This window comes from Pistacia vera, unplaced genomic scaffold (assembly GCF_008641045.1).
Source record: "Pistacia vera cultivar Batoury unplaced genomic scaffold, PisVer_v2 Contig147, whole genome shotgun sequence".
Classification (NCBI taxonomy): Eukaryota; Viridiplantae; Streptophyta; class Magnoliopsida; order Sapindales; family Anacardiaceae; genus Pistacia; species Pistacia vera.
The window spans coordinates 53,643-64,371 of NW_022195543.1; the positions used below are offsets into that span (position 1 = coordinate 53,643).

At 35.0% G+C, this 10,729-nt stretch overlaps 1 protein-coding gene across 1 annotated transcript; it reads right to left on the minus strand.

The window, feature by feature from the left end:
* Positions 1 to 3,630: 3,630 nt before the first annotated feature.
* LOC116124026 (germin-like protein subfamily 1 member 17) lies at positions 3,631 to 4,535 on the minus strand. Its single transcript, XM_031409742.1, has 2 exons — positions 4,373 to 4,535; positions 3,631 to 4,267 (listed from the first exon to the last, which is right to left on the minus strand). Exons 1-2 carry the CDS (start codon positions 4,488 to 4,490, stop codon positions 3,735 to 3,737), a joined length of 651 nt encoding a protein of 216 aa, XP_031265602.1. The 5' UTR covers positions 4,491 to 4,535; the 3' UTR covers positions 3,631 to 3,734.
* Positions 4,536 to 10,729: the final 6,194 nt, after the last annotated feature.

Here is a 10,729-nt window from a genome sequence, read left to right on the forward strand (position 1 = left end):
TATCATAACATGAGCTGTAGAAGTCGGAATTTGACGATTCTGGTGGCGTTGAAAAGATTGTTCAGAGAGCTACAATGTTCATGTTGATGACTTCATCTAATTCTGAATATTACGGATGCTTTGGATAGAAAGAACGATCACCGCGGAGACCATTCTTACCGCAGCGGCGATGGGTCACGGGTTTGTGTTAAGTTATTATCCTAATCCGAATCTGAATGGGCTAATTTTTTTAATCTTTTTCCTAAGCACGACCAGAACCCTAGGGATATAAAAGAGGGTCTTTAAGAAGTTAAAAGGGGATTGGAAGAAGGAGAAAGGACGGCCACTACTTTGGAATCAGAATTCTTGCGATTTTCATTCACAAATTAGAGAAGTGTTTCTATTTTCCGTTCTTGAACTCATGTTATTCAATATAATGGTTGTTTTCATTACTGTATTTATGAACTAATTCTCTTTTTTAGGGCTAAAGATGTAGCCCAATTTATGAATATGTGTTGACTTTATTGTTGTTAGTTCTTATTGAGCATTAATTCTAAGTTTTATTATTGTGTATAATGCTTTCAATTCTTAAGGATCCGAGAGTTGCATGATATCATGGGTTGGGTTGAGATCGAGAAATGAAACTTAATTTGTCTAAGGTAATAAAACCATAGATTGAGCGAATACTAGAGATAGGTTACCGCGATCTGTGAGGCTCTGGTAAATTCCATAGAACTTAATGATCTCTTAGCTTCTAAATTCAACTTAGAGATATTTTGGGTTTTTGCTTAAGGGTTAATTTGCTAATTGTTTGAGAGAAAGTTAGGTGAATATTAGGGAGTTTGGCCTTTAGAATAAGCTTAATTAGGTTAGCAATAATTGTCAATGCATATGATTAAATTGGTGTGAAATCTATGTCCTAGGTTTAGTCATATTGATTTTTACTTCAAAGTGTTTACAAATTCTGCCTTTTTTTAGTACCTAATTTTTAGTTTTTAGTTTATTTACTTTTTCATTAAATTCATTCTTAAACTTCAGTTTAATCAAATAGCAATAGAATATAATAGTTTGGTACTTGGTAGATAGTTCCCTTGGGATTCGAAACTCGTTTACTCGAGTTTTACTACTTGCACGATTTCGTACACTTGCGAAAAGCCTATCAGCATAATGTAAAGCACACAAATCAATTTTACATAGTTCAGCAACCTGCCTACATTCATAGGACCAAGTCCAAACGAAGCTAATCCACTATGATAAACATTTATAGTTCAATTACAAAGCCAAAGTTAAGAATCAATTGTAAGAACGCTCCCTGTTGTCACAACACTTCAAACTTCACTATTTGATTAAACTTCTAACTACCACAACAAGCTTCCCACCAGGATACCACTTAGACAGCCTTGAACTCCACTAAGGCTTCAACACCAAAGATGCACTTCAGCTCCAACAGCTCAAAACTCCTTCAAGCACTCAACAGTGGAACCACATTCCAAACATACTCAAACAAACAAAGGTTAAACAAGGTATGTTTAAGCTTACCAAAGCATATAGAACCTGATTAAAAATAAAGAAAACCTCAAAGGATATTTAGAGAACTATTAGAGGTATATTCAGGCTCAAAATACAATGCAAGATTGAAGACGAATATAAAGAAAACTTGTTCAACAATGCAAAAGACACCCAGCCGACAAGCTCTTACATGTTTAGCTATTTTGAGAAAGTTTTCACCTGCTTTCTTGGGACCACTCTGAAAAGCTAAACAATTTCTCGTACACCATCTGAGGCATATGTACATGGACCACTCACACGTATCTCAAGTCAAGAGAAAATCCTAACATCTAATAGAGACACGACATGTGTAATAAAAAATTGANTTATCAGATTAAGTTTAATAGTTTAAATAAGATTTGGAATCTTAGTAGGACACTAGGTCTTATTTTGGGAGATAATCCCTATCATAAAAGAGATATGATTTCTTGACCTTATTAGATCAAGTTTAATAGTTTAAGTAAGATTTGAAATCTTAGTAGAATAGGAAATAGAATGGGATTCTGATTTCCTATTTATAGACTGTTGCAGGCTAATGGGCTGAAACCCAATTTAGCTTAATTTATAGGATAGCCCAACTCATTGAGTGGTTAGGTCGCAAGGTGATTTTAAGTGTAGGCCCAATCGAGATTGGGTTGAGACCTTGGGCCGTGACATGTTTATTTCGTTATTGGGCCTCGTCAAGCTCAAGACGATTTTTTGCCCTAACAGCGACCAATTATGTTTTATGTACAAATTCATTTGTATAATGAAGATATAATTTAATGATTATTTTAATTTTAATTTATTATCATCAATTGCATATTAGGATCAATTTTTCTCTTAAAAAGCAAGTGATCTCCTAAAGTTAAATTGTTGAAGGAGCACGTCAAAAGAATAAAGAGAGTTGTTTAAAAAAAGGATTGACATCAAACTTCGTTAATGTAGTTGAACCGCTTTGAGTTTCTATTGTTTTTCTCATAAAGCTTTCAAAATTATGATTCCTTCATTACTTTGGCTTAATTATATTAATAACAATATATATCTAGCCATAAAAAGGCCAATGTCTGTGACACACAGGAAGCGTTTGGATCATATAATATTTTATTATAAGGGTATATTATATTAAGGGAAAAAAAATCACCTTGAAGATTATTGGAAATGTTTAAAAAATGTGTTTGGTTGGTTCGAATAAATTGGTAAATAATATGTTTGGTTGGAAAGATAAATGAGTGGGTATGCTATATAGATTACTAAATTACCCTCTTTTTTAAATATTAATATAATAATATTTATTATTATTATTTTTTGAATCAATTCTTTTAATCCCCTACATTTGAAATTTTGCTAAAACACCCCAGCCATATAAAACTTTAATTTGTAACAAAATCACCCCCACCCACCCCAAGCCACTACCAGCAGCCAGCCACCATCGTTGGCCGCCACCGGTAGTTGATGGAATGGCACATGACTAGCCGTATATGGCCGGCCGTGCGCCAACAAAGCTGGAAATGGCCATGGATCACAAATCCATAGCCGGAAAACAGCCATATCTATGGCCATGAAACGGCCATAGAAACGCTAGATATGGCAGTTTCAGATCCATGGCCAGAAAAAGCTTTACCGGCGCACAACCGACCAGATCCCGCCAGTCATGCATCAATACGGCGACTGAGGTCGACGACCGGCGATGGTCTTGGGTGGCTGAGGGTATTTTGTTAACTTTTAAACTTTTTTGTAGTTATGGTGTTTTAGCTAATTTCTCAAATGTATGGGGATTGGATTTGAGGGCAATTGTGTCCAAAATTGTTTTTAATTAAAGGCAAAAAGGGTAGAAAAATCATATTACTCTGGTAATGTTTTAATAACACCCCCTAACAAGGTAATAAGACCAGTTTCTTACGAAATAAAATATATATTTTCAAAGGAATTGAGTTTATTGACTGACCTAGAAGAATTTCTAGAATTATGAGATTCAATTATCAATCATATTTTGTTTTCATATCATGAAAAATGTATTTATATTATGAATTATATAGATATCTGCAACAGAGAAGAGAGAAATAATAAGAAAAATATTATATCATGAACTGAAACAAACAAATTGGGTGGAGGCACATATAAATGTGTAACCATTTATTACAACATTGTAACAATAAAATAGGCAAGCGTTATTCAAATTGTAGAAGCTAATTCACTGTATTTGACACATTTCTCTAATCATCTGTCTAGAATTTCGCCTGGAGATCTTTCACCACTTTTACGTCCAACTGGAAAGCCTTGGCAAGAAAATCTGGATTAATTGGAGGATTTGACCCAAACACAGCGTCGGCAATAGTAATGACACCGGGGTTCTGGCTGCTCAAACCAGCAAAGGCAAGAGCATTTGTTTTTCCGATATTGAATTGAAAGTGAACGAGACCAATGGGGAAGACGAACACGTCACCCTTGTTAAGAACTTTGCTAATAAGTGTGTTATTAGGATTGGAAGTAACGAAACCAACAAGAAAAGTACCCTCCAGAACTACAAGAATCTCAGTTGCACGAGGGTGAGTGTGAGGTGGGTTTTGGCCATAAGGAGCAAAGTCAATGCGGGCAGCTGAAATGCCAAGAGTGTTAAGTCCTGGAATTTTATCGACATTCACAGCGCTAACATTTGAACCAACTGGATTGTTTGTGTCTCCAGGCATTTTAACTGAAAAGTAGAAGTCCCCAGCTTTGGCGAGCTTGGGGTCCTTGCAGAACTTCCCATTCACAAACACTGCATCAAACAATCAAATCAGTAAGAATTAGCCTAGTTACATATTGGAAAAGAGTTAAGACTGTTTGTATTAATATACAGAAAGAGAATTGAGTAAACATATACCAGCGCTCTTTGGTTCATCTATGGCTACACAGAAGTCCTGAAGAGGACTGGGATCAAATGCGGAAGCCAGTGAGGAAGCCAAGGCCAAGAGGACGAAAGCCAAAAGGAAACTTTTCATTGTGATTAGGCTAGTTAGCTACGAACTCAATTCTTCAAGGATAGACATTGCTTGGTGAGTGGTGAGAAATGCTGCAAGGCCAGCTAATGTATTTATATACGAAATCCATTGAACTGGTCTTTATTGTTTCCCCTACTCCAAAGCAGATGAGGAAGACTTCCAAATTAGAGTCATTCTCTATTAACACAAAACACAATTTCAAATCTTGATTGAGTAAAATTTTTCTTCACTGCTTGAATCAATCCAAGTTTGATGCACGGACATGGTCCTCTATCGTTCATATCTTAACTGGGGCAGCTAATATATAGTGCAGTAATGTCTTTCTTTTTCTTTTCTTTTTTGAAATCTTCATTGGCTGAAGCACCAACATAATCTAGAAGAATGAACGAAGTCCACACTGATATTTATCGATGAAAATTCTGACACAGCACTCTACAAAAAACAGTTGCATCATAAATTAATGTCTCCTATTTATTGCATAATATTCATATAATTAATTTAATTACTTAGCGGTTTTTATCATTTGAGTGAATGCTTTCTAGATTTACGATATTTGGCCTCACATATTCGTTATTGAATATCATGCTTTCTATTGGAAGGTTATTCAGCTGCCATGTGCTTCACGTTATCGGATAAAGGTCCAATTTTCAGTCGGACCGGTCGATCCGGTCCAGGTCTTAAAACAATAGAAGAAACTAAAATTTGGTGACACGTTATATAACTATACTAATATAATATATAACAGTTCTAGATATAGCCATACAGGAAGAATTGCCAACAGGTCAGACGTAATCTGGTCTACATTGACTCTAAGGTTTTCCTTTATGAGACACAAAAGTCTTTTTATGTATTTCATTGTTCAATTACAATTTGAAATGTCAAACATGAAAATTTTATTTTTCTGATTAATTCAATAATTGGAGAGACTTTGTTTTACACATTTTTACTTTGACTTAGAGATATAATCTCACAATGTTTGAACATATTGAAATTCATAAGGTCGGTTAGTCCCCATATAATGTAAAGTGTAAACTCAGTCATCCAAGATAGATGTTGAACAGGTATAATTGGAAAACAATATAGAGAAATCATTTTGGTCTATGCGAGCAGTTGGAAACAGGAAAATTTATCATTAATTGCAAATGTGAAAGAGTTGGATTAGGTTCTTGCTTGTACATCCAGATTTTTTCGTTATGGAATAAATACAAAATTGAAATTGAAACTTTATTGACTTGGTAAAAATAATCAACCCTTTCGACTTTGGTAATATTAGAAAAGAGTAAACGACTTTTTCCCACCCAAGGTTTACCCTAATGACACTTTTCCACAAAAACAAAATTTCAGAATACCACTTTCTCACTCAAAGTTAATATTCCGTTACAAATTAAAGCCGATTTTGGCTAATTCCGGTGGTAAAAATTATCTTCGTCACCCCCATTTGAACCTTCGGTATCCTATCTACAAAACCCCTATCACTCCAACACCTGATTTCTCGCCAATTGTCGGCTACCGCAAAGCTAGGGTTTTATGTTCTTAGCTGATTTTCGGTCAATTCCAATGGCAAATATTCAATCGGTCACCACCATTCGATCCACTAGTCTCTACTCTACAAAAACGCCTCGTACCTTGACTCCTAGTAATTCGCTGAACGCCAACTGAGAAAGTAAAGTGTATTTTGGGTATTAAATGAATATAAACTTTGGGTGAGCAAGTGGTAATTTCAAACTTTTTTGGATGGCAAAGTGTTAAGGCAAACCTGGAAAAAGTCGTTTACTCGATTAGAAAACTATCAGACAAGTCACAATATGCTATTACTTAACAAGACATCCATGCGTTGAAGTCTTATTATTTTTGAAAATGAATTAAAGCATGCATTAACCAAACCACTTTGTCACACAAATTTCAGAACTTCTGATCCGCTATCAAAATTTATCATTTTTAGTTATGTATGATTCAAACACAATTAATCCTATCAAAAGCAGCAAAAAAATAAAATAAAATAAAATATTGACTACAAAACTTTCTGTGTAGTTTGTAAGAATTGTTTCCAAAATTGTTTACGAAAACTCATGACTGTAATCTTTTAATCCATTACTTTTTTTTTCGATAAGAAAGAAATTAACATATTTGGCTATTTGCATTACAAACTGTAAGTTTTAAAGGGGTTACCAAGTGATTAAAATTATGCGGAATTGGTTGTTTGTTCAATTTAGTGCAAATGAGTTGAAAATAACTGAATTAAAACAAACATAAAACCAAGTAAAGAACACACTTATTTTTACATGGTTCGGCATCAAGCCTACATCCATGGGACCACGTCTAGAGGAAGAAAATTCACTATAAAATACTTATGAGTTCAAATACAAAGCAAGATAACCACAGTAGTAAACCACTCCTTGTTTTCTATACAACGGTTCTATCTTCTTTGGTTGAACTTCAAGCTATCATAGCAAGATTAACATACACAACAACGTTATGTTGAAGAAGAGTTCCTCTCAAGGTCCGACAAGAAAGACAGGATAGTAGCTTGCACTCAAGCTCTCGTCACAAAGGAAAACACCATCCAAAGATCTCACACAATGATAAGTGATAAGGGTAATTTTAGGCCTACGAAAGCATAGTTAGAAACCTTAACAAAAACAAGAACCTCAAAGAATATTCAGAGAGGTAAAACAATGTAATCAAGTTTCTCAAGAAACAAAAACAAAACAGGAAAATATAAAGGATCAACACGTTAAAGGTTGGGGGACAAAAAAGGTACACTTTAACTTTTATGTCTTTCTTTTTCCACAAGACATTTTGGGACCACAGACAAAAGAAATATTCATTTTCTTACTCAGCAAATAAACAAGAGACAAGTGTAAAGAATAAGACAGAAAATCAATCAAGAAATAATTCTGTCCAAAAGTGAAAACTAATACGTGACGTGTGATTTGAGGAAAAATATTTGCCAGAAACGACGTGAACACACATAGGCAAAAGTGCTCACACTTGTAAAGGTGGTTACCTTTAGAAGTGTGTGCACAATAGATCATAAGATGACAAAAACAAGTCTTTAAATTATGATGAGATTGAAATTAAAAAAAAAAATGTCTCATGACCTAAGTAATTGGAATTTTAAATAGTAGTCCTATCAAACTTTTTCACATTTTCATTGAATAAAAGGTTACCATTAATTCATCTATATTTATTTTGTTCGATATTTTCTTCAATATCTGTCATTACTTTCATTAAAACATCAGAATCAAAATTTATATGGTTCAAATAAGGCAACAGTTTTTGTTTTTTTCCTTTTTTAATCTTGATGTCATGAAAGATATTTTATTGATGAAAAAAAAAAAAAGATGTTAGGATCTCACACCCACCAAGTTTAGTACTTAAGCCTAGGGGTTCTCCCACTATTGATGTAAAAGAAATGAGGTTCAGTTTACGGGGAAATATTGATGTATACTAGCACATTACTATGTCCAGTTTAAGGGGAAATATTAGTATAATAGGATGAGGTTGTAGAAGTTAATATAGGGTGCACTTTGTAAAAAGTTAAAGTAGTCTTCTTAAACATCAAAACACTACCGTTTTGATGTTATGGCTTGATGTATAAAAACAAGTTAGTTACCTTTGTACTGAGTTAGTTTAGTTCAGTGGAAAAATTATAATCGGTTTTATAGAATTTCTTCTCTCTTCTCATTTTTCCTTTTTCTTGCTTCTTGATTCCAAAATCATTCATGGTATCAAAGCCCTAGACCAACGTCAAAGGCAATCTCTATCCCAAATTCTGCTAAATTTCAACTTTAAACTACCTTGATTCAGTTTCGAACTATTGGAAATGGATATTGGTTTCACCAATTTCACGAATTCGAGCTTTCCTCCTACCTTGCCGACTATCTCTATAAAATTGGGGGAGAAAAACTACACTTTCTGGTGTTCTCAGAACTTGCCAGCTTTAACATCTCATGGACTTGACGGCTTTGTAACTGGAGAAAGAAGTTGTCTGCCGATGTTCTTAGTTGAGAAAGTAGATGACTCAGGGAAAACTTTAAAGAAGTCAAATCCAGATTATTTCACTTGGAAGAAAGTTGACCAATTCCTGGTAAGTTGGCTTCTATCCTCTATATCTGAATTCACGTTCTGCCATGTAGCTAAGTGTAGCACCTCCTATGAAATATGGAACATGTTAGAGTTACATTTTCAGTCGGTACCATATGTTGCAAAATACTAAGAAAGACTCTTGTAGTATAAACGAGTATGTCTTAAAGAGGAAGGGACTAGAAGATGAATTAATTTCAAGTGGTGTGCATATAAGTGATGAAGAGTTATTACTATATATACTGGATGGTTTGGGAGTTAAGTATGATGAAGTGGTGGCAAATAGCAGTGAAATAACACTACAAGAAGCCCAATTTTTACTCCACAAGCATGAAATTCGTTTGGAGAGACAGCATAATTCATTTGGAAACTTTTATGAACAATTAGCTTCAACGTTGATAGTTGCAAAACAAAGCTCTAATGAAACTTCCAATATCCCGCAAAATAAAACTTTGGTTATGCCTGAAACTAATCTCACCACTGAACAGTAAAAAATCTTCAATACTCTGGCTATGAACAATTTTGCTTTACAGGCTCAGCAGTTCCCTACCACTCCGCAACACCAATTTTTCAATAATCCCTCTTTTGGAGCAAGTAATGCAAATCAGACAAGTTATAGACCTAACTACAATATGCCTCATCAGAATCAGTTTCTTCCAACTATAGATAACTTCAATAAGTTCATTCCCTCTACTATGTTCATGTACAATCCTCAAGGAATGAGGGTAGAGGCAGAGGACGGGGTCATTTTCGACCACACCTTATAAGTCAGGTCTGTGGTAAAGGAAGGCACTCTGCACTCTAATGTTATCATAGATTTGACCATGGTTTCCAATGTTTTGCCAACACTGGAAACACTGGAACATCTGCTGGTTTTATCAATACTGAAGTCGCTAATCCAGTAGGATCACAAGGCCACTTTCCAAATTCATCTACTCATGAAGCTCAAGCTCTAATGGCCAGAATTTTGGCAGGACAACCAACACTAAACTCTGTCTACTGGAGCCTAACTAACAACTCTAGTTTAGATGGAACATAGTCACCACACTCAAGTTCACCTACTCGAGTTTTTGTTAACACTTTTCCTAGTCCAACCTCAGCATCATTTCAGGGAGAAGGGTCATCGATAATTTCCTCACAAAATGTGCCTATTGCTTCTCCTCAAACTGTCGTTGACCAGACATGGTATGTTAATTTAGGTGCCACCAATCATATGACTTCTGATGCTAACAACCTACTCATCAAGGATAATTATCATGGTGAATCTCAAGTTCAGGTTGGAAATGGTCAGCATGTTCCTGTCACTCACACAGGCGAGTCTCTTTTACCCTCTACCACTTGTCCTAGAGTATTATATCTTAAGAAAATGTTGTGTGTACCTCATATTGCAAAAAATTTATTAAGTATATCTCAGATCACTAGAGATAATGGTGTCATTGTTGAATTTCATTGCGATCGTTGTCTCATAAAGGATAAGGTCACCAAGGCTGTTTTACTACAAGGCTCTCTAAAAGATGGACTATACCAATTGCAAATAGCACTCCCTACTATTGGTTTTGTATTCATTTCCTTCTCTACTCAGAAAAGTGTATCTCCATCTTCCTCTGACTACAATAAAGCATATGCTGGTGCTGCTCTTTCGTCAGATTGTGGTATAGAAAATAAGTTGTTTGCTAGTACTGGAACCTATTCTTCAGTTTGTAATAAGGAAGTTGGTAGTATTAGTGATAGTCTTGGAGCATTAGTTAGTCAAGCTAATTGTATGCCAACAGATGACTCTGATGTAAAAGTTAGAATTACTAAGCTGTGGCATGCTAGATTGGGGCATCCACATGAGAAGAACTTGAAACGTGTAATGGATACAATGAATGTATGTGGCTCATTTGGGAATAAAATACCATTTTTGAAGCTTGCCAATTCGGTAAAATGCAACAAGCTACTTTTCCTTTATCACATTCTTACACTAAAGGTCCTCTAGAATTAGTTTATTCTGACGTATGGGGTCCTACACCAGTTTGTTCCTCTGAAGGCTTCAAGTATTACATGTTATTTGTTGATGACTTTAGCAGATACATGTGGATCTATCCCTTAAAACTAAAGTCTGAAGCTTTCACTATATTTACACATTTTCATAGACTTGTTGAAAGGCAATT